The following is a 25,625-nucleotide window of genomic DNA, read 5'->3' as shown; positions in this document are numbered from 1 at the left end:
GGCTTTCTGGTTCAGTAAAATAAAATATGTAGAAGGCACTATGCTATGTACTTTCTCCATAATAGTAAATTTTGAATTCATTTGGTAGAATAGACAGCAAACATCAAGTAAATAAATAACTTCAAAATTTCTAAATGCCATGAAGACTCTAAAACATTCTAGTACAAACACTGACTTCACTGGACAAACTGCACTGGATGCTACCAATTCACAGAGTTTTGTAAACATGGATAGTTTATAGGCATAGTAGAGCACAATAGAAATATAAATGGATTGGGGGTGCTGTCCCTAAGTAAACATTTTCTTTTATTTGTTTTTTGTAAGTACAAATGGATATACTTAGTATGAGTGCAATTTGTTCACAGATGGACCAAAAAGGAAAGTATTATCCCATTTGCCCCAAATTACTCCCCAAAAAGTCTTTTTAACACCTTCTAGAAAATTTCTTGATGGCAGTAGTATGAATTTCTTAGAAACAATTTAGGTAAGGAAGATCTTCCTGAATATGTGTCTTCACACATTTGTGGTGTGAGAAATGTTATTTCTGAAGAAAGCAGTGACCATGTGTAACAATATCAAATATTTTCTAGTGTCAAACTGGCAAAAGATATGTGTGGTGGTTTGAATAAGAATGGGTCCCCAGAGGTTTGTATATTTGACTGCTTAGTCCCCAGGGATTGGTACTATTTGAAAGGATTAGAAGGACTTGGAGATGTGGTCTTATTGGAGGACATGTGTCACTGGGGGTGGGCTTTGAGGTTTCAAAAGCCCAAGCCAACTCCAATGCTCGCTGCCTCCCTCCACCTGTGGATCAGGATGTATCTCTCAGCTACTGCTCCAGCACTCTCCTGCATGCTGCCATGTTCTCTGCCATAATGATAATGGACTAAACGTCTGAAACTGTAAGCCAGCACTCTTAGTTAGGGTGTTATTGTGAAGAGACACCATGACCACAGCAACTCTTATAAAGGAAAACATGTAATGGAGATGGCAGCTTCCAATTCAGAGGTTCGGTCCGTTATCATCATGGCAGAGAGCATGGAGGCATGCAGGCAGACATGGTGCTGGCCATTTTCTTTCAAACCACCACACAAGCCCCCAATTAAATGCTTTTTTCTCCATAAGAGTTGCCTTGGTCATGGTATCTCTTCAAAGCAATAGAACAGTGACTATAGGACAACATGAGAAAAATTTTAAGACATTCTATACCACGAGTGTAGCTGATTTAGAGCTCTGGCTCTAGCAATCTTGGTGGCCTTCTGCATCAACAAGTAGGCATGTCAATGTTATGCAATTGCCACTAACAGTGCTCTGGTTTCATGCTACAGGACTAGAAGTGACCAACTTAAAGTGGCATTTGACATACAGAACATCCCACATGGCCCAGGGGAAATCCAGGCTGTGCATCCTGGACATTAGCAGAGAACTATCAGGAACTTCCTCAAGGAAAGCACAAGTAAGTATATTTTAAATAACTACTTATTTTCTCAACAGGAAGTACTTTGCCATCTGTGGTTACCATAGATAAAGCTGTAGTTGATGCAAAGGAAATGCAACTAAGTATATTTGTTGTTTTTTCAATTAGAATCTACTATTTTTTCAATTCTGAAAAGTGATACAATCTACCCAGAGAAGCCATTTTCTCATTTTTTATTTTTTTAAAATCAGTATCAAAATTGCTTTACACAACATGGAATTTTGTATAAAGGCAAAAAATAAGAAATAAAGTCAATAAAATAGAATGCTAAAAACATACAACTCTAGCTAATGTTCTAGCATGCAAATGTTCACTAGCCTGTTTACTTGGTGTTACTTTTGAACTTTTTAAAATTGGGAGGTTGGTGGGAGGGAAAATGTAGTCCACAGTAAACTTAATCCTGAACAGCCCTTAAGCATGAACTTAGCGGAACTTCTGCATGAACCACATAAAGTCGCAATGACGTCACCCATCAGGGAGAAATGTAAAGCTACGAGGTCACAATGACACGGATGAACACCCAATGTCAGCACTGGCTCCCTTGTTCTTGGGGAAGCCGTGACTGTCAGATACTTGACCTGGGCCCTGTGGGATTCAGCAACATGGCATCCTGTGTGCAAGAGCCTTTGTTCTATTTTTAACAGAATAAATTGGAATGCCCACAGCAATAGATTCTAAGACATACTTATAGAAACTGCAGTGTGCTCTAATTCAGGCTTCCTAAGGATTCTCTCAAGTTCCAGGATGAGGATATGTGAAACTATGAGTCATCATTTCTCTGAGAATTTACTCCTTCATTGTGGTTGCTAAAAGGTAGGTTATTAATTATCATATTTAACCAGTAATTTTGGACTCTTCACCAAGTGTAAGGTTGTTTCAGTAAAGACATGGGCTATTGCTCTATGGTATTATCATTGCCCCAGACAAGCAGGGCAGTCATGAAAATCAGCTGGGAAACTGTGAAAATGTGGATGTCCAGGTCCCTACCCCCACACAAAAATTCTAGGTATGAAGTGGGACTTTCTTAAGGCTTACTGGGTAAATTCAGTGAGTAGCTGGTGAGTCGACCCATTGCAAACACTTGCTAACAGTTTCAAGTTTGACAGCTTATTGACACAGGATCAGTTGAGTTGAATGACACCCTTAATCACCAGAAGTATGGAATTTGCAACCAGTCTCTGAAGATGTAAAAATGCTATTAGGAGTTTTATTTGTCTAACAAAATCTGTACTTCCTATGGATACAAAGACATACACACAAATACTCAAAGTTACATGCCCACAACACTAAATTCTAGATTCTAGACTCCTCAGCATTCCTAACAGCCTGGAGCTTTGTGTTCAGGCTTCCTTAGAGGAATGCCACAGTCACCCTGGCCAAACAGAACTGTATCAGCCCCAAAGAACTGTTTCTCCGGCAATCATCCCAACTTTAGGTAAAAATAAATAAAAATAAAGCACGATGTAATGATTTAAGTCAAAACACTGAAAGTCTTTCTATGTCTTCCTCCAGAGACATCTCAAATGTATCCATGTTTCTCTATAGTCACCACCACCACCACCACCATCATCATTTGACACAACAGCCACCTGGCTCATTGCCTTACTTCTTTGACTCTCTCACATCCATTTTCCTTTCAGAAGTTACCTTTTAAAATACAAATCAGGATATGTCATTCTTTCCCTGAAAAGCCTAAATGGTGTCTCACCATTCACTACATAAAAATCAAATCCATTAACTAGGACTGTGTAATTCATCTCAATCCAATTCCTGATGAAATCAGCCTTGCCTAGCAATGAATACTGTACAGACTGAACTGTTTTTCCATCCCTCAAGTCATAAAGGAATTTCCATTCACCAAGTCTTAGCATGTATTCTCTCTTTATCTAACCATTTCCTTCTTGTCATTTAACCATCAGTCAAAATAACCTTTCCTCAGTGAGGACTTCCCTCAATTCAGATTTCAAAACATGAGCTGTCATGGAATACTATTTTAACTATGTAAAAATGTGCTATGTTTGTTTATATGCTATGGAATATCACTTTAAAAATATAAAGATGTGTTTCACTTGTTTATGAAGCATTTGTTGAATGGTGTAAGGATTTGTTACATTTGTTTGTGCTGTATTTGTTTCACTGTAAAGATGTGTTGAATTTGTTTCACCTTGCCTGCCTAAGGCACCTGAAGTGGTGTAATGAAAAACTGAATGGCCAATAGCTAGACAAGAGAGGGATAGGCAGGGCTGGCAGTCAGAGAAAATAAGGAGAAATCTAGGTTCAAGAGAGAACAGATGGAGAGAATACAGGAGAAAGAAAGTGAGACTCCCAGAGCCAACCAGCCAAGCAGCTGCTGGCCTGCTAGACAGAGTAGGCCATACAAAGGAAAGAAAGATTTAAAAAAGTGTGGATGAAGAGAAACAGATTAAAATAAGGCCGAGCATTCAGAACTAATAATACGTCTCCCTGTCATGGTTGGGAACTAGGTGACAAATTAAAAATAGAAGCCTGGTCCAATGAGCTTTCCTGTTGCTTTCATTTATGGAATTGTGGATTGAACTGCATCTCACTCAAATTTACATGAGTAAGCCTTTAGTGCCTCCAAAAGTGATCTTATTGGGATAAAAGTGTTTTCCAAGGTGATTGATTGAATATGAGGTCATAACTTCAGGTCTCAATCTGATTTGATGGTCATGCTCAAAGGGGAGATTTGATTATAGATCCATGAAAAAGGAAGGCAACACCTAAGGATTCAGGGAGTCAACTGTTGTCTTGGTTATTTTTATTGCTGCTACAATAAAACACCCAACAAAAGCAGCCTAAGGGAGAACAGGTTTACTTTGGATCAAAGGTCAAAAGTATAGTTCATCATGGTGTGGGGGCCACATCACATTGCACTCATTGTCAACCAGCAGAGAAGGGTAAGTGCTTGTCCTCATCTACATTTTGATTTTGTATAGAACATCCCATGACACAAGCCCAGGAAATGATGATGCCCACCTTTCAAGTGTCTTCCAATTCAATTAATCCAGTCAACAAAACCCCCACAGGCATGGCCAGAGGCTAAAAAAATTCCTCGAGGGTGTGTCTGGAAGCTTATCTTCTGGGTAATCCCAGGTCCAAGTCGATAATTAAAACTATAGGCAATAGGAATAGAGTAGAACAGAATATGCCACAACCCACAAAAAAACCTGGTCCTGCCAGTAACTTGACATTGGAGCCCCTAGCTTCCAGAGCCACAAGACAATAAAATTATTTAAATTACTCAGTAGTACTGTCACATAATCCCAATAAACTAAACTAATGTCTTACCCTTTTACATCATAATACAACATGATTTACAGTTACATGTGCGTTCATTTCGTTTGCTTTTTGTTTTACCCCTTTCACCAGATGGTCATCTATAGAAGAGCAGGGACTCCATCTGCCATCTATTGAACATGATCATTAAGTATTAGACTCTGCAGTCCCAGGAATGACCAACTGCTTACTAACACCAGACAAGACATTATGGTGTCAAGAACAAATTCTGGGTGGGCTAGAACAGATGAAGGCAAACTGAGGTTTCCCCAGGCACTGCCTGTTCCACATTCTGTTCTCATGACATATGAACTACAAATGCTTTAATATTTTTAAGTGATTGAAAAAAATACATTTCACAACCTGAGAACATTATGTGAAATTTAAATATTAGGTACTCATTTACATTTTGCCTACAGATGTCTTCCTGCTACAAAAGTTACACAATTATGATACAGAAACACTGCCTAACTCATTTGCCATTTGGTCATCTATAGTGAAAAAATGTCTTCTAAGCCTTGTGTAAAACTTGCTTCATGAGCTATGTGACCTGCCCAGTGACAACTGCCTCAGGTGACATGGTCCAGGAATGGAGTCATTTGAGGGGAATTCTGAGTGCTTACGAGAACATCCAATAAAACAAGAGTCTTGTGACCTCAGTTTCTTCAGAACACAGAATTGTTCTTGGAATGTGTTTTCCTGCTCCTACAAGGTGTAGCAGATATGAGTGAGTTTATTACAGATAATCATTATTGCTTTCTGCTTTTAATCAATTAAATGTTTAAACTATCCTTTATATGTCTGTATGGAAAAACATGTTTTTGCCACAGCCACGTGCAGCTTGTCCTTGTGATTATATAGTGTTTGAACTCATGAGACCTTTACTCATGTGACCTTTCTTAACCCTCAGTATAAACTTGTCTGAGGCTATGAATAAAGTTGGCTATTGCATGAAACTAGTCCATCTTATTTATTGACTTCATTCTCTCAGGTCTCACTGCCTCTAGAGCAGTAATAATTAAGAATGGTAAGATTTCTAAAATTTCCACTGAAACTGAAAGTTGAACTAGTGGATTTTCAGCCTATGCATCCCAGATATGTGAGGCCATGCCCAGTATTTATGGAATTTGGATGGAATGTATGTAATGTGATAAAGACTTTAAATTCAAATGGAATAAGGAATAATAATTATAACACAGTTATCTGAATTTGTTTATCATAAATACTATCAAAGAAGTCTAAATTAGTCCAAATTTCATTAGGAAGGACAAAAATAGGAGCTCTTCTACTCATCATATTTGCACAAAGAGCACTTTTTACCTTTGATGGGGGAACAAACTGGACACATTCCAGCCATTCGGATAAAAAGGGTTTGCTGCACAATGCACATTTTTTTGCCTTGGAGAGTTTGTCTTTGGTCTCTGGATAAGACTCTATTGCATTCACAATCAAATCATTGTTTTCTTCTAACTGACAGAGGACAAATCTTGCTGCTATTTCCTAAATTGAAAAAAAAATAGTTCTTCAAATTAATTCAAAATTCATATATTAATTCCTATTTCATTAGTTCAAAAATCATGTCTAATTATTTATTGTTTATTAATCTAAGATCCTACATCATATATAGTGGCTTACATTGCATGTGGTTGCCACTGTAAAAAAATTTTTGTCTTTCACAAATATAGGAAAAGTGGGTACCTTCTACCATATTTATATCCCTTATATATAGGACTTCAAGTCATAATAAATTTGCATTATCTGTTTAGTAAAATTTGATGTCATTTTACTCAGGTTTTGTACCTTTCATTACAATAAGCAGGAACTACACACGTATGCAAACTGGACTCAGAAAGATTCAGTCATATTCACCAGGATCTTAGTTCTTGGTATCTGAACTACAACTCACAGCTCAGTTTACTCTGCATCCCTTAAGGAGCATTAGCATCCATGAGACAATCCCTACTTTCAATCTGTGTTAAACTTAGCCATGATGAGATACAGAACACTGGCCTTTTTCCAACAAAATAATAAATAATAAAGTAATGAAGAAAAAGAAGTTGCCTTTCACCAGTACCATCAACATCATCACCTTAAAGTAAAACACAGAATATAATTTATACAATTTAATCTTCACTGACCCAGTAAAGGAAACAAGCATTTGCCTAACTCCCCAAAAGCACCCACATCCAGTGTGCCAGCATGGCATAAACAATGCTTGTGTTTATGAAGCAATGTGTGTTTATATAGCATAGAAATCCAGGTTACACAAACACTGCTTGAAATTTAAAGAATGTATGGAGGCAGTTTATTTGGGACATATTTTCCTGCCCCAAATGAAGGATTTCCTAATAGTCCATATCAGGCTCTGTTAGTCATTTATATACATATCAGTATGTATATAAAAATCTTGCCCTAATTCATACTCACTTAAGTCTTTAAAAACTTCAGTAACAAGGAATTCCTGTGAATTGCTATGGCCTGCTCCTTACTATGCCCATGTTTCCCAGTCCACAAGCGTCTTGGAAAACCACCATCACACAGCAAAGCACCTCGGGCATGTGTTCCTTGTGTGACTGATCCTTCACCAGCATGATCTTCTGAGTGGGGAAATGGCCATGGCCAAGAGAGGGGCTAAATCTGATAGCACTAATTCTATCATGACTCCAACCATCAGATGCTTACTGTCACCTCTGTCTGACTGCTTCCCCAGAGCATAGTTTGTGATTCAAAATGAAATGCTCATTTTAAAGGGATGTCATTAGCTAATTAGACAAATCGAGTGGCTAGTTCTAGTATGCAGAAAACACATAGACATGGATTCACTTTCCAAACAGAAACAGGAAAATTTTCTAGAATATACAGACCTATAAGTCATATGGATTACTTTTACCATTTATGATTTCTGGGCCCAAACATGTTTCCTGATTTCAATATATCCTTTGACAACTAATATATGTTATTATTTATATTCTCCTTGAAACCAAAATATAATTTGGAAAAATAATGTACATCATTAAAATGTAAAGTTCTTTTCTTGGAAATGTGAGTATACACAAAACAAGATAGTGTTGACATGACCAATAGTGCAGGGTTTTTTTAGTTGGTTTTTTTTTTTTTGTTTCTTTGTTTTGTTTTGTTTTGTTTTGTTTCTTTTTTCCTGAGACAGGGTTTCTCTGTGTAACCCGATCATCCTGGAACTCACTCTGTAGACCAGGCTGGCCTCAAACTCAAAGATCCACCCGCCTTGGCCTCTCAAGTACTAGGATTAGTGGTATGTACCACCACTGCCTGGCTAATAGTATCTTTTAAGACACATCTTAGAGACATACTTTGTGAATTTTCTGAAATTATACTATTTAATTATGACATCATTATAGTGTTGTTTTAAGTCTAAGAAATGTTTTAAAATAAATACGTTGTTTATTTTGAATCACTCGTATGCTATTTTGTTAGAATATTTTATGTAGGTCATATGGTATTCCTATTTCTAATCCCCTATAAATTGAAAGTAAATTCATGTGCATTCTTAAATTTTCTTACATATGGTCATTTGAATTATAATATTACATATCCACAAAAGTATAAAAATTATAAAATTTAGAAAGAAATACGGATCCTTAGAATGAAGAGTAGACTTGGAAATGACTCTGTAATAAACTGCTACTGTGGATGCAGGAGGCAGAACACTCAGCATCATGAACACACACAACATAAGCAAGGGTTCTGGGTCCATCATGTGCAGAGTTTCACACACTGGTCCAATAAGGTACTGACTGCATGGCCTTATTTGGACAAATTCTTAATTTACATGGTCCCAAATATCTCATATGTAAAATGAGTTTATAGAGCTGAGCTAACAGTAGCAAACCATTTGGCCTGCATCTGCTGATGCACTGAATTACCAGGATCAGATTCTAGTTAATAAATTTCTGAGATGCGGAAGGTTCTTAAACTTTTTGTTGGCACTGCCAGCTGGGCTATATCCCCAACCCTCACTTTACTTTTAATTTTAACATATCAAATTGGCTTAGAAGTCACTCGGTACCTCAGGCCTTGAACTTGTGGTGCTTCTGCCTCAGCCTTCCATGTGGCTAGAATTTCAGGCCTAAACAACCAAGTATATCTTTTAGAAATTCTCTACTAAGGCAGATAAAGCCTCAGAGCCCTATGGACCATTGAAAGCCAAAGGAATTTAATTGCCAATGTTAACCAAATGCCGACTCAAATGACTTTGAGTACAAATACACTGTCAGTTTGAGCCACCATTCTGAGAAAGATTCATAGAAGTACTTTCAAAATGGCCTAAATCATTTATATATTATAAGTAAAACTAATAATTTCTACTACATAATCTATTTTATATATCCACCCATGCATATATTCATTATGAATATATACATAAAATTAACTCTGAGCTCCTGGACCTTACAATTTTAAAAATTAAAAGAAAGAAATGTTCCATTCCTCTTAAGCTACCACATCAGATTAACTATTCATCCAGCCTTCCCTACAATCTAGAATCTCATGTCCTCAATGCCAAAACAATCTGCTTACCTTTCTGCACCCTATCTCTTAACAACATTGCAGTATAGGGTCTTGAAGGCCAACTGTAGAAGATGGTATCAACACCCAAGCCCCAACATGAACGCTGCTATTGTGAACAAGTTAGTTAGCCTCTCTGGTTCTTAGTTTCTCTACCTATAAAAGGGGTATAATAAAGATGCCTACCTCTTGATGGTAATCAAACAACTACTGTGTTTATAAGCATAGTACCTGTCCACAGAAACCTTAAACTAAGTATTTAGGATTATTACTCTGGTATGCTTGATGCAGTAGAAAAAAGAACAAGTTATAGAGGCTTAAATGAAATATGGCAGTTTTAAATGATTAATTTAATAAATTTAAGTTTCAAATAAAATTTTCCCATATAAAAGCAGGAAATAAAGCTGTTTATGAAACAATCTCCAGAAAGGAATTTGAAAAGAGCTGGTCTTCAAAGAAAGCAGTTCTTATCCCCTACAATTTTATTCATTGAGATAATGTGGACATGAGAGAAATTTACTGTGAATATAGTCAGTTCAGCCTCATTTGTAAAAACAAAAATTAGTGAATATTAATGATCTAAACATCTAACAGTAAGAAAATAGTTAAAATATTATGTTGTAATAGAACAGCATATACCTATCTAAAAATAAATCTTAATGTTTTTAATCTGATTTAAAAAGACATTCACAATAATTGGAGTAAAAATCTGAGTCTCTAAGTAGCATATAGAGTCCTAATTCACCTTAAATTTAAAATATATTCTAAATGCACAAGAGTCAGAGAGGAGGGTAGTAATGCTTCGCTAATTAGGTTTCTGAGTTCTTTTCACTAATTCTCATTGGCTCTTTCCTATTCTTATACATGCATCTATATTGCTTTCATGATAAGAAAACAGTTTCAAAAGCATTATAACTAATTTCTATCTGAAGCACTCTTGTATGTTTACCTTTAGATCCAAATGAATCTGGTAAATCAAAATTCATGATTGAGAATCATGCTAACTCTGGGAGGAGCTGTAGTTTTTATCTTTCCTGGTAGTAAAGAGTCCTTCAGTGTGCATCCGTAGTCCTTCTTTTGATATCATTAACTAGTTTCACCAAATTGGACACAATGAGCTCCAGATTATATCCATGCACTCATTTGCAAAGGAGACAAGTGAAAATGGAACAAAAGCAATAAAGAGCCCACTAGCAGCAAAAAGATACTTAAAAGGCTAGCATAAAAATAAATTTCTCTTTTCTATTCATCCAACAAAAAATGTTCACTTCTCTGTGTTGAGTCAGTCTGACAATTAGACAGATTACAATGGGTTCTGTGAGCAAGACAAAAATTACATGAAGCATTCACATTGTTAATGGACCAGTGTTACATATTTGCTGAATTGTCAAGAATGCTTCACATCTTAAACCATGGATTTAATGTGAAGGTCCCTGCTTATGAGCTAAACCTTCACCCGTAGAGTCCAGATGTCTTTAGGTTGTCTAGCAGTAATTGGCCGCATCAGGAAGAGTGGATTTCCCTCACAGTAGAACTCCCTCAGCTTTAGATTCTGAAACTGGTAAAAGAAAAGATCTTTATTGCAAACAAGACAATAGACTTTACTTCTAAAGATTGATCATAAAAATTTAGGATGTACATTCTATACTAGTATTTTTAAGGATAAGAGATATTCTACTTGTTAGGGACATTCAGAGTTTTAACGATGGTATGAACAGCCATGACCTTAGAAGACACTGGTCTTATCTCCCATACTCAATAGCTAAGGAAGCCTGTTTAGAGTCACAGAGTCAGTAGCAGAATAAGGTTAACTAAGTCAAATTTTGGAAATTTGTAAGTATGTGTTAGAAACTAAGCATAATGAAAACAATTCTAAAACATGCTATACTGAAAATATCAGTGATTGCCTGAAAATCAATTCATGTTTAATGAACATGAGAGAAATATTGAAACCTCAAAATCTCTTCATAAACTACTATAAACAATAAAAATAAAAATAGATGACTGTGGCTGTGGCTCAGTAGCACAGGATTGCCTAGTGTGTGCAAAATTCCGAGACTGGATAAAATAAAATAAAACAACATGAAGCAGTGGGAAAATGGACAGTTCACAGGGATATTTAATCTATGATGAAAATCCAAATCCTACTGGGATCTACCACTTAAACAGAAAATAACAAATACCACTGTGTCCATATTCTGCTTAGCATGCCTCTGCTGGAACCTATAAAGCTTCTGAGATAGCTGAAATTACCATGTAAGGAACTACTTCTCTGAGACTAAACTCTTAGGGGAAAAAAAGACAGGAAAATACGAGCATATCTTCAGAGGTATCTAGTAAATGGAAAGGCAGAGGAATGTGGAAGAAGAGAGGAAGGAAGAGGAAGGAGTGCTGAGCCCAGAGAAAAGGAAAGGACATGAGTGGGGGAGGAGAGCCATGATTAACGATGTGTGTGATTCTAAAGCATAAACACTCCTGCCACAGCCGATTCAATTCACTGACTGTAGAGTTGGAAAGACAGGAAAAAATGAAAATCAACTCTTGTGAGCCACAATAAGCTGGCCTAGTCACACCACAGCATTTCACGAAATTTATGGAAGGATGAGAGATTTCTGTCATTTCAGCCAAGGAGTTGAAAGATAGCAATGATTAGCCAAATTAAAAATAATTGATTTAAGACATATTTCTGGGGCATTATGTTACTAGATTTTGAAATTTACAGTAAAGCTTATATAACATGTATGAGATTTTAAATGAAGAACTCAAGGTCACTTTGTATCATACCTAATCCTAGCCACACAACATACATTCCAACCTCTACTCAGTTTCAAAAATTTTCCATTTCAAAGGAGCTACCTTGATAGTTGGAGCCAATGTCAGTCAAAAGTCAGTGCTGAGTGTGAGAAAATGAGAAAGAGAGAATGTATTGGACCTGATTTTCTACACAACCATTGTGTTTTATTTCTTACTGTCCTAATCAATGGCAATCCGTAATTGTACTTAAACTGTAGTCGCTGTTAAAGAGGGGCTCGGAGAAGTCTTCATATGCAAAGTGCTTGCCATATAAGCATGAGGAGCTGCGATTTGATTCTCAGCACTTGCACAGAAAAGCACACATAGAAGTGTACATCTGTAATCTCAGAACAGGGCAAACAGATGAAAAAAGCCTTCAGCTCACAGATCAGTCGGTCTAGACTGAGTTCGGAAACTCCACGTTTGTGAGAGATCCTCTCTCAAAAGATAAGGTAGAGAGCAATGAGAATACCCATTGCTGATCTCTGACTTTCACATGCACGAATACATACACATATAAATACACACATGCATAACATATACACATGTGAAGAAAACCTGATTCAAACACGAATATACATGTAAATATCACTAAAATATGTTAACATTTTACACTTAATTTACACAGTTCAGGGGCTATATACTTGCTTCAATCTTGTCACTGCCAATCAAAAGTGATAATAGGTTCTCCAATTAGTTGTCCTATGACATATAACAGATCGACCACTCACAGAGATCCTCCTGCCTCTGCCTTCTGAATGCTGGGACAAAAGGTATGCACCACTAGGCCTGGCTATAAAGAAGTTATTTTAATACAAAGAAAATTTAATAGCATGTGCCTTATAGGAGGAAAGTTTTATTAACCTAGAGTCATACAATCTCTCAATGTACGTTAAGTATTCTTCAAAATAAATTCCCTTAGAGCCTCTTTATTTATAATTATTAAGTGTCTTCGGCCATGCTTCTTCAGAGAACTAAATCTTAGGCTACCCCAGTTACTCCACTAGGAAAATACGGATTTTTACATTTTAATAAGAAGGTTTGAGGCCTGGGGAGATGGCCCTGTAGATAAGAGCATATATTTTGCAAGAAACCTGAGTTCAGCTCCCAGCATCGATGTCAGGCAGCTCACCACTGCATTAAACTTGAGCCCTGGGATCTGAGAGCCTCTTCTGCACTATGAGGGCACCTGGACTCACATGTACATTTCCACACATATATACACATACTTTAAAAAAAAAAAAAGTAAACAGAAGAAATGTGGCGGCTGCGGGAATGGCTCTATCTGTAAAGTGCCCAGTGTGCAGACATGGGAACCCAACTTTGGATCTGCAACCAGGCTGAAGGTATGCATCTCTAAACCCAGTGCTCAGAAACAGAGATAGGCATCTCAAGCTCACTGGCCAGCCAGCCCAGATTAGTGAGCTCTGGGTTCAGTGAGAGACCCTGTCTCAAAAAAAACAAGGTGAGAGAGATTAAGGAAGACACCCACTCTGCTGGGTACCAGCTCCTTGCTGTCGAAATGGGCAAGTTCATGAAACCCAGGAAAGTGGTGCTGGTCATGGCTAGACACTACTCCAGACACAAAGCTGTCATTGTGAAGAACATTGATGATGGCACCTCAGACCACCCTTATAGCGTCATATTTGGCTCTCTTCAGCCTACTTCTCCAAAGTAACCTGGTGAGCACTCCTAATACTGAAGCTTTTGGAGATTTCACAGCAGCTCTGTCTTATTTGTTATGACTAAAAGTTGTATGTTCTAACTTAAATATGGACCATCTGTCTAAGACTAAAACATCACCTATCTGTGTTCCCCCAGCCTTCACTACATGTCCTTGCCCTATGTATAAATCAGTCCTATAAAGGGCAGGAACAATTACTGTTGAAAACTTTGTCTTTAAGAATTGTGTCTTAAATAACTACCTATTGCAAGCTCTAAAGTCAGTACCAAATACACAGTAATTACTGATTACATGGTAATTTATTACTGATATTCAGTAAACAGACGATAAATAAACAAATATCAGAGAAATACAGCTCTACCCAGGCTTTCAAGATTTGCCAAGTCCTTCCCCAGACTTGGTAAATTAATACCAGGATTCACACACAGCCACATGCCGCAGCAACACTATGGTCACCACGTCCTACTGTCACTTCCGACCAGCCTGAAGTCACTGGGGGCTCAGCAAGGGGAGAGTGCAGAGACAGTCTCAGTGGAAATGGGAGAAAAAAAGCTGAAGTTTTACACACACTCAAAGATAGAAGTGATAAGTAATCTACAGTAAATTAATATGTACTCTTCAGACCATCTCAAAGCTCATGGGGCTATCTTGTAATAAAAATTGGATTTCTAAATAGACCCAGTTTAGAGAAGGATAATATTTTAGTACAGGAACTATGACATCCAAAAATTAGACCCAAAGAACAATTCTTTTTTAAAGAATGAGTAAGATTTAGCAGCTAATGGAAAACAAACACAGAATGATACACCTGATATATATAATCAAAATTGTGGGGTGATTTGGCAGAAGACATCATTTGTACATAAGAATCCCTACAAAAAAAAAATCTATGCTAGAAATTTCTCTCTCACACTCTCCATAACTAGTAGAGGAGAAAATGACTAGCAGAGAGTAATATAAAGTCTTAATTCTTCATATCTGCCAAATACATACTACAAGAGAGAATTCTGAGAAGGAACAAAGGAGGAGGCTAAGAGCCAAGCCTGGCAGAAAGGAGATATCTGGACTTGCAGGCTATAAACACACAGAGAGATCAGGGAGAAGCCTTTTTTGAGACCAGAGAGATGCTGCTCAAAGTGCCTAAGCTCAGTTCCTCCCTGGCCTTCAATATCCTGGGCCTTGAAAAGCTCATAGTAATTTAACGTCGATTGTTTATCAATTCTGTCATTGAGTCCATGTGAAACCTCAGACTCTCCACGGTGTTTTCAGCAATCTCTCTAAACATCACTGTAGCAATAACTGACATTGTTTACATCGCCCCCAGTCCCCATCACATGCCTGCTTTAGACCTCACTTTTGAACTACCTGAGAACTAATAGCTCTTCTCCCTCTCTGTCCTATGCACTCACAAAGACACTCAGATCACCACTCCTTACTCAGAACTATCTAGCAGCCATTCATGTCACCTGAAATCACTCAGTATGGCTTTCTGTCTGTTCCTATGTGGACCCTCAGCCCTCATGTTCTTGCTTTTACTCTTGCCTTAATTCTCTCTCCCTCCACTCAGAAGTATTTCCCTCTTCTTGTGATACTTTGACCCCAACGTTATTCACTCCTTTAAGACAAGAACATATGGAATAAGGTCTTAGTGCTTTGCAAGAAGTCTCTTTTTGTCCTCAAGTGGGAAAACAAAACAAGATCTCACTAATATGGCAAAGAACAAAGGCATCTTCTCCTATGGGTGTTAATCAAGGAAAATTATTCAAGAGATAGAGCAGCTGAAAGAGTAATGCATTGTAAGAACTTAAAGGATTGTCAACATGGAAAGAACAAAACTGAGAGACTCCACTGCCATATTGAAAAAAAAAAAAAAGATTAGGGAATCTCTTTGAAAAAAGTTAAGTATCAGGAAAAAGCCTGAAAGTTCTTACTGCGAAAGAACAGCTCTTCCTGGAGGTCATCCAAAAGAAACACTGGGAATGAGAACAGATGTTTGAGTAAAATGTACATCTCAGATTTCAAAAGCATCTTCTATATTAACATAGTATGGTAGCTTGCATCGTGTATCCAAATCTTCCAGCTCCCTGCCTTTTACTTCATCTGCCTTGAAAACCTAAGCCTGGGTCATCCAGGCTGTCAGCCTTTCCTGTCTCTAACACAACTAAACAGGTGTCCTTTGCAGAGCTGTCCCTCAGAGCACACAGATTCTCCATAAATTCATCATCGCCACCCTGCAGGTGCCCATAGTGGTCTCTGGAAAGCTGACTGCAGCCAACACGCCTTAAACAACACTGACTTTAATGACTCCTGATTCTTTTCCCAACTATGACATACTTCTCCCCAGAGCCGTGTTCACTTGCCCCTTCATCTTCACCCAGGGTAACTTCATCCACACTTAGAACTGTCTCATGGAAATGACTGTGGCTCTACATCTTACAGCCAACTGTGCACTCAAACAGTCATTAGGGATGCATCAATTCACCAGTCCCAGATAGAAAACACAGAGTGTTGGTCTTCTTATGATGCTGTCTTCACTCATGGGAATCTCACATCACGAGTTACATCACTATGGTAATTTAAATGAGATACCCCTATAAGTCTCGGGTATCTGAATATTTGATAACCAGTTGGTAGCTATTTGAGGAGAATAAAGAGGTGTGGCCTTGCTTGAGGAAGTATGTTGCTGAGGGTGGGCTTTGAGGTTTCAAAAGACATTTCAAGTAGGCTCTCTGCTATTCCAGTTATCTATCTGCCTGCCCACTGCCATGCTCCCTTAACATGATGTTGATGGACTCTTACCCCTCTCAAACTGGAAGCCCTAAATAAACTTTTCCTTCTGTAAGTTGCTATGGTCATGGTATTTTGTCACAGTAATAGAAAAGTAAATAATACAATCAGCATTTCCAGCTTATTAAACAGTTACTAAATGTGGCAGGTCTTTCTACCCCTGCTGTGCCACATTAGAACAAGGTATCATTGCTTTCTGGATTCATTAAAGTCTTCAAAAATTCCACCTCATATGCCTCCTGACTCCATCTAGTGTATCTGCCACATGGAAGAAGGACATTTTTTATGAAGTACAAATCTATTACATCTCCTCCTTTTTAAGACCCTTTGAGATTTCTGTTGTCCTGGAGGTAAAAATAAAAAATAAAAAAATACCCAACATACCATGCAGACTTTGCCACAGCTTCATCCCATCCAGTACACTGAATTCCATTTAGTGCCAGAGTATGCCCAGTCCTCCCAGCCTAGAAGGCCTTGCCCCGGGCTGTTTCCTCTGTCTAGAACTCCTCTTTCCCTTCCCCTAATCTTCAGTCTCAGTTTGTGCCACCACTTCTAGGAAGCCTTACCCAACCTGCTTAGTCAGCCCCTGACAGGCCCGTGTCTTTGTCTGGGAATACACTGGTTTCGGTTTATAGGATTGTGATATTAGTTGTTTGGTTAATATCTGTTGCATTGCCACATTATGGCTTAGAGGGAGCAGAGACTCAGGCTGCTTCTTTACCAGTGCATGACTTGACATATAATGTAAAATGTGTGAATTAAAGAAGGGAGACTTGGGAGTCAATTGTCTTGTTTGAATTCCAGTTCCATACTTAGCACCTAGGAAAACTTGTGCTGTTTATCAATGGATAAATAAAATAATAAATAATAAATAATTAAGGAATTAATTAAATTAATAAATAAATTAATAAAAATAAATAAATATTAAAATAATAGGCTGCTTGTATGGTAAGTGTGATTATTAGGTAATATAATCTATGCAAAGCACTTAGAACAATTTCTGTGACAGAATAAATAAGCATAGTAAGGTAGTTAGCAAACATTTTAACCATTAGGTTGACAGAGAGAGATTCAGGACAGTCAACAAAACTACACAGAGAAACCTTGTCAAACAAAAATTTCAGCATGTATTATCTATTTTACATTCGTATTATAATCAAATGTAGTACATATTTATACTAAATATCAATACTCCTTAAAACTTATACAAAATCCAAGCTAATAAATTTAATAATGCACACAAAAGGCTCTTTAATGACATAAAAGTTAAGCTATAATATTCAATAAGGGGAGCAGTATGCAAAACTAATTTTAAAGGATCTATTTTAAAGGTATCTCATAAACATTAAAGCATAGATGTGTTAAAATGTTCATCATAATAATGCGGTTTTGTAGTCATTTGGTATTTGTGTTGTGGTTTTGGGTTATCTGAGGACTGAACTCAGGGCCATACACATAATAGGCAAGAACCCTCCCACTGAGTTGTATCCTCAGCCCCATAGTTCCTTACATGATTTTACATTGTCCTACATTTTCCAAACTTTTCAATGCATTACTTTTATAATCAAAAGAAATACTTCCTTCTTCTTTTTCATGTTAGAAAGTAGACCAAAAATGAGCCTGTTGGTATGAAAAAATAAACTTCCTCTGTAAACACCAACTCTCATTTTTTGTTTTGTTTTGTTAAATTTTGGTTTTGGTTTTTGGGTTTTGATGAGGGGGTTGTTTGTTTGCTTTGTTTTTTTTTGTTTGTTTGTTTGTTTTTATAAAAAGCCATCAGTATTTTTAAGTTAAAACTGGAGAGTAAAGCAAGATTCCTATTCAAGGCCTCCACTAACTTTCTATAAAGTCTATATTCTGCCTTTCACAAGCTAATTGTATTTTTTTTTTAATTTCCCTTCAGGACTGTCACAGCTAATTTGACACGTGGTTCCACTCACTGACTTCTTTCTTCTACTGATCTCCCTATAGTAGTCCTCTTTCTACTCAGTCTTCGCATTATCTAGGCACATACTGTCTCTACGTGCCCTGTTAGAGCGAGTCAACCCTTTAACCTCTACATGATAAAACAGTCATATTTGATATGTATTGTCTTTCTCTCTGTAACTGTTCTGACCTACACAGCTAAAGCAACATACCCACCTTATCACCTAGTTTACACGTCTACTATGTCACCTTCACCTGTGACTGTGTCTCTGGCATGTACCCATACCACAGACTATGATGAAATGTCTCTGTAGTTATTCTAGAAAAGGGACTTAAGTAGTAAGAGAGGGAGAGAGACACCACTTCAACTCTGTCTTCTTTGGTACTAATTGTTTATATTCTACTTTTGAAAAGCTTCAGCCGGGCGGTGGTGGTGGTGCACGCCTTTAATCCCAGCACTCGGGAGGCAGAGCCAGGCGGATCTCTGTGAGTTTGAGGCCAGCCTGGACTACCAAGTGAGTTCCAGGAAAAGGCGCAAAGCTACACAGAGAAACCCTGTCTCGAAAAACCAAAAAAAAAAAAAAAAAACAGAAAAGCTTCATTCTGTACATAATTTGATCAGTGATGACACTTTAGTGATATACTTTGTTACTACAAACTTCTTTTTTTCTGACTAATTCATCCAAAAAGCCTAGCAATTGTTTTTCTCCAGCTGTGCAATCAAAAATTGCTTAGTCTTCCATCATAACTCATTCTATTCAGCACTTGAATCACTATAAAAATGCCTCATAACAATCATATTCTGATAGTATACCACAAGACTTTGAAAATATTTCTTTGCCTACTTCCTAGTGAGTTTATTTCATTCATAACTTGGCGGCCAACTGTTCGGTTTCAAGTGTTTTCCTCAGGGATATTTTCCTTTCTTCTCTTTTCTTGTCCTCCTGCTTTTTACACAAAGATCTTAAAAATATCGTTTTTTCCTCTTTTCCTCTTTTTTCCCTTCATCATTTCTGCGATATCATCCTTCAATATAAAACTCTTTGGTCTCTCTGATTATTAAAGCATCAGCACAAAGCATCTACCAGCTATGGACATTCTTACTTTTGCTAAACTCCTACTTCTAAACATCATACACTCTCCCACTTCTTACTGTTCTCCCTTTCCTTCACTTCCCGTATGTGTTTGCTCTGTCAGTCTATAAAGCTCACAAAACATGTGAGAACACACTCTGTGCTGTGAGTGTGATGTGGAGACTGTGTGTGGAATATCCACTCTTTCCTATCCCTACTTTAAGAGATTCTAATCTAGGAGCTTCTAATCTTCCTCCCGTCACTAAGTGCTGGATGTGACTTGCTTCTAATGAATAAAATATCGCACCAGCAACATGGACAACTTCAGATATTAAGCCATTGCACTTCCTCCTAGCCTTCTCATTCTTAGATCACTTACTCTGAAGGAAGCCAACTGCCATGAAGTGAGGACATTTAGGCAGTACACATGGTAACAGACTTAGGTTTTGTGCCAAAAACCTTGAGAGTACACCATATTGAAAAAAGGTTCTCTAGCCCCAGGCAAGCCTTGAGATGACTGCAGTCCAGATGACTTGATTCCAACTTAAAAACACACAGCTGACTCCTCTCAACTTTGTAATCAACAGACCTTGGGTGAAATACTCCACATGTGCAGCTGTAAGCAGCTACATCTTCTGGCACATCATCTCACAGTTATAAATAACTAATAGAGAGAGCATCTTTTTACTAAGCAAATTAAAAAACATACTCATAATTCCCAACATCTACGAAGACTAGGGCTCTAAGTTTAAAAAAAAATAATTGTAAAGTAGAATGACATTGAAGACTGAGTTCTGCCTTCCACAGCTTGATGCTGAGTCAAACCTAACACAGTGTGGAGCTCTGGAACTTTACTGAACACATGGCATTATAATGTCCCAAATTACATTTTAATGTTACCTCATCATCCCTAGCAATTAGGGAAATGTAAATTGAAACAACTTTGAGATTTCATCTCACCACAGTCAGAATGGAAAAGATCAACAGAACAGCTGACAGCAAACGCTGGTGAGGTTCTAGGGAAAGAGGAGCCCTCGTTCACTGTTGGTAGAATGAATTGGTGCAGCCACTCTGGAAATCAGTATGGAGAATCTTCAAAACATACAAATAAATCTAACCAATACCTAGGTATACCACCCAAGGATTTGGCATCCTACTCCATAGATATTTATTCACAATATTCACTGATGCCCTATTCACAATAGCCAAGAAATGAAAACAATCTAAATGCCCTTCAATAGAGGAATAGATACTAAAAATGTGGTACATATACACAATAGAGTACTGCTGATCAGTAAATAAAAATTAAATTATAAAATTTGCAGGTAAATGGATGGATCTAGAAAAGATTATATTAAGTAGGATAGCCCAGTCCCAGAAAGATAAACACTGCATGTCCTCTCTCATATAAAATTCCTAGCTCCAAATCTTCAGATGTGAGTTTATAGCATAGAGTAACCACAGAAAACAGGAAAACATGTGGGGTGCTTGAAAGGGAAATAACAGGATAGAAGCAATATGGAAACCCAGAGAGAGAGCTCCCACTGGAGAGGAGAAGGATGAGGGACAAACAACACCCTTGGCCTGACCATAGACTTACAAAAACCCCAGTATCAGACATGAAAAACTTCCTTTCAAGAGGTTGATCAGAATAGTCCAAGTGGCTTCCAAAACAATATAGACTACTGATGCAGCCCTCAGTTGCCTCTCAGAGGCTGAAGACAAGCCCCTGTTGCTGAAGATACAGCACACTTAGGACACAGGTCGCACATGAGTCAAGCTTTATCTAACCTAAAAACCTCTTTCCTATTGCCTGGCTTCCATGGTACTAGATATATTATTACAAGCTTCCAGGGGAAGGAAACAAAAGTCCTTCACAGCTGCAATACCTATGACGACTGTAAGGTGCATTAAGTGGCATTCGAATGCTGGCGGGAACCAACAGCTGTCTAATTGAACTTAAGGTCCACTCAACAGGAGGGAAATCATGCTTGGTAGAGAAAGCTGGCAAACTTATTGGGGCTAGTGATGTCGTGATCCTTAGAAAAGAGTCTCCGACCACTAGTTTGCTAGACCAACATAATCCCTTACTACATTCTAAATCTTATCTGTCTACCCACAGATAAGTGTATCTACCATCTCTCATCAAAGAAGTTTTTCTTTACAGCAAATGGAGATCATCACAGAAAACCACAACTGGACACAATGCTGAGATCAACGGATACAGCCCCAGTAGATACACCAACATCACAGCTCCCGCCATCTGTGGCTCAAGGAATATTACAGAAGAGGGGACAGAAGGAAAAGCCAGAATACCAGGAAGTCAGCTGTGAAACAGTCTCTCCTAGAAATGGCTGCATGAACAAGACTGGAAAAATAGGCAACAGCAATGGGCATGTTAACATAAAAGGGGGAAATGGTGTGGATTCTCACCCCTAACCAAAGAACACAAGCAGCTATCAACTGCTGGAAGAGTGAGAATTAGCCTCTCCAAGCACTGAACCGCTTATTAGTTACCCAATACAAAGTGTCCAGCCCTGAACCTATCTATACACATACAAACAACTGAAACAAACTCAGCGGGCTGTGTTCACATATTTGTGCATACATTTGCCTCTGTGTGTGTGTGTGTGTGTGTGTGTGTGTGTGTGTGTGTTTAACAATAGTAATCAAAGAAAATAGTTATCAGCTTGATAGTGGGTGACACATAGGAGGGATTGACGGGAGGAAAGGGAAGAAGAAAAGTGATGAATTCTATTTTAATTAAAATGTATAAAAGAATCAAGTTTATAATTTTTTATTTTAAAATTCAATTTAAAAAAATTCTAATTATTATAACTCCATATATAGAAGAAGTTTAAGCATAAGATGTATTCAAAACATATTGGCCAAAAAATAGTTACCAAAATATATTATTTATCAATAATAATAGCAGTAAATGTCTAGAGGCAAAAAAAATCAAAGCAGATGACAAGTTGTATACCAAAGGAAGTGTGCTTGCTAGACAAAGGAGAAAATGAAGGTAGAGAAGAGCATAATGATTCAACGCACTGTGAGCAGTGAAGCACTGTGCTTTGGGACAGTATCTTGGAGTGAAGTAGACCTGGGTTCTAAACCTAGATTTCCTGATCCTCAAGGAAAACATGACTAGATTCTATTTACAGGTGCTGGATATGAGTCACAAAAGCTCTATGTTTTTATGGGAAACATATAATCTGAATCTTAAAACAAGTAAAGATAAAAATACCCCAGGGAATGAAAATTATGATCTTATAGATAGTCTGAAATTGTAGTTATCTCTGAAATTGTAGTTATCTCGAACCCCAGAGATTGCATCTCAGAACTACTTCTGGAATGGGCTTGGCTCCTAGCAGTTAGGAAATTTCCTAATTTCTCAATTAGGAAAATATCTACTGAGGTATTTGGTTCTGGATTAACCTTATATAATGTGAAGTGGCTTAACTATCCAATCTCAAATGTCTGAAAACATTAACTCACAAGTTTTCTAAATGTTCCATAAAATGTAAAAGTGACATCTGAAGATATTGTTGGTAAACATTTTTTCAGGGATTGATGTTATCTCTACTAAGAATATCTAAATATTGAGCACCCACCCCAGTCCCAGTCTTATCATGCAAATGGCAGAGAAACAAAAGGCTAGTTCTCTACTTACCAAAATATTTGCCTCAATTTTATAGACAGATGGCCCATGACTTAACAACAGTTCAAATGAAGATTTTTTTCAATGTGTAATGGTATAAAAGCACACCATAGCCATTCTGTTTTTCATTTTTAGTACAATAGTAAATCAATTATATGATATATTTTAAATTATAAAATAGGTTTTGTGATATATAAATTGACCATTTGTAGGATTAAATTTGTGTTTTGAATATATCTCTGATAGGCTATTTAAAGATATAATGTTTGGTAGTTTGGGATAATAAATGTAGTTTTGACTTCTGCTACTTGGTCCCATGGTGAGTTGATCATGATGTAACCCCATTATAAGTTGAGCAACATGTGTGTTAACTCTGTAGTCAGCAAAATCAGAAATATTTTCCTTTTGTTGCACCAACCTTAATTTTTGTCCTTCTATTAGACGGAAAGCCATCTAAGTTAGAGAGAACAAAAATAACCCAGACAGAGCAAGTCGGTGGCTGCCAAGGCTGTTGAATTTAAGTGGCCTGGGGAAAGGAGGGGTCAATGGTTTCTTGTGACCTTTCAGCTTGCAAACAGAAATAAAATAGGTCCCTAGCCCTGAACTCTTTTAAACCCATTTTACTCCTCCAGCATTACACTTCCTCACTTTTTTGTTAGATCACAGAAACATAATGATGTCATGAAACAAGGAAGAAGGATGGGAAACAGAAAAACCTTTCATGTTAGAAGATGGCAAATCCTGCAGTGTTTGCAAATAGGTGGGAATTCAAAGAGAAAGCAACACAGATTTTTAACCTGTGGTTCTTCTGGTAGAAACTACAAACCATTTAATTCTCACTTTAATTTCTCCTCATTCCTTTATATTCTGATTCTGTAAAGAAAATTTAAATATCCCAGCTGGATTGTTGATAACTTAAGTACTGGACCAAGCAATGTTTCATAAGCACGACTAACATGTCTATGCACAACCATAATAGCACTGACATCAAGAACTATGCTTGCTTACTCAATTAAAATGAATTGAACACAATAAGTTTAAATAATTTAAGTAATTGTCTTGAGACAACTCTTATTAAGTGTATCTCAATAAGTATAATTGGTTCCTGCCATACTTGTGCCAATTAACTTTGAAAAGTCAATAGAGTATTTATCAGAGATCCTCTCTAAGAAGCAAGCACAATGGAAGAGAAAAATAATTTTGATGGTTAGATCTTAATACACCAACTTTGTCACAAATAATTTAATAGAATACCAAAATAGTTTTCTAAAAACTTGCTAATGCCTATCTATTTTATAACTTTTAAATGAACTGGTGTTCATATAGTATATATCCATCCTCATATGGCACATAAACATGTAGTGCTCCTATATATATACATAATACACATACTAGCCATTCACAACTGTCATCTGGTGTCTATGACACTAGAAAGTTCTTTCTTGATTAAAGGATATTATATATGTAAATAAAATATTTCAGATCTGATGATGCCACTCCCCAAAATACCTGACAAGCATTTAATAAAATGACCATGTACTTAACACGAATAAGCACACATAAACAAGTTAAAAGGACAATATAATATTGCAAGTATATTTAACTTTATTTAGTGTAATGGCTAATTTTCTATGATGATTTGATTGGGCCTTGGGGTACTTTAGTTTGTTTAAACATTATTTCAGGGTGGGGACAATGTTTGCATTTTAAATTATGAGGACTGTAAGGGTGTTTCTTGATGGAACTGGCATTTGAGTTGGAGAATTGAGTGGAGCAGATTGCCCCAACCAATGCCAGTGTAGATGGGCATCATTTAATCCACTGAAGGCAAAACTGTGGTGATAATGTGTTCCCCAAAATATTGTGCACCCTAATAAGCTTATCTGGGGTCAGAGAACAGAACAGCCACTAGATATAGAGGCCAGAAAATGGTGGCACACACATATTTAATCCTATCACTTGGGAGGCAGAGATTCATCTGGATCTCTGTGAGTTAAAGCCACACTGGAAACAGCCAGGCATGGTGGTTCACGCCTTTAATCCCAGGAAGTGAGTCTTTAATCCCAGGAAGTGATGACAGGAAACAGAAAGGTATATAAGGCGTGAGGACCAGGAACTAGAGCCTGGTTAAGCTTTTAGGCTTTTGAGCAGCAGTTCAGCTGAAATCTATTTGGATAAGGACTCAGAGGCATCCAAACTGAGGAAATCAGCTGAGGAATTGGCAAGGTGAGGTGGCTGTGGTTTGTTCTGCTTCTCTGATCTTCCAGCATTCACCCCAATAACAGGCTCCTGGGTTTGCTTTTATTAATAAGACCTTTTAAGATTCGTGCTACATGAAACAGAACAAAGCAGAGAAGAAGGAAGAAGAAGGAATGACCTGTCTGC

The 25,625-nt window shown here is 37.5% G+C and overlaps 1 protein-coding gene across 11 annotated transcripts in view; it reads right to left on the bottom strand.

Annotated features, from left to right (window-relative positions):
- Positions 1-25,625, bottom strand: part of Lrrc69 (leucine rich repeat containing 69) — a 129,984-nt gene that overhangs the window by 45,693 nt on the left and 58,666 nt on the right. For 8 of the 11 annotated variants that reach the window (XR_013048983.1, XR_006069260.2, XR_006069261.2 and 5 more), the window contains exons 6-7: positions 10,773-10,874; positions 6,095-6,274 (exon numbers count right to left, since the gene is read on the bottom strand). Coding sequence is in view for 8 of the 11 variants with exons in the window: in XM_006983290.4 (XP_006983352.1) it covers positions 6,095-6,274; positions 10,773-10,874 (282 nt within the window). In the remaining 3 variants the exon portion in view is untranslated. Of the gene's footprint in view, positions 1-3,049; positions 3,125-6,094; positions 6,275-10,772; positions 10,875-25,625 lie in introns of those variants that run through there. The other 3 variants (XM_076563876.1, XM_076563877.1, XM_076563875.1) reach the window with 2 other exon arrangements.

Source organism: Peromyscus maniculatus, chromosome 2 (genome assembly GCF_049852395.1).
Source record: "Peromyscus maniculatus bairdii isolate BWxNUB_F1_BW_parent chromosome 2, HU_Pman_BW_mat_3.1, whole genome shotgun sequence".
In the NCBI taxonomy this organism is placed as follows: domain Eukaryota; kingdom Metazoa; phylum Chordata; class Mammalia; order Rodentia; family Cricetidae; genus Peromyscus; species Peromyscus maniculatus.
Note: the sequence above shows the minus strand (reverse complement) of the source record. Positions and strands in the feature narration are given on the sequence as shown.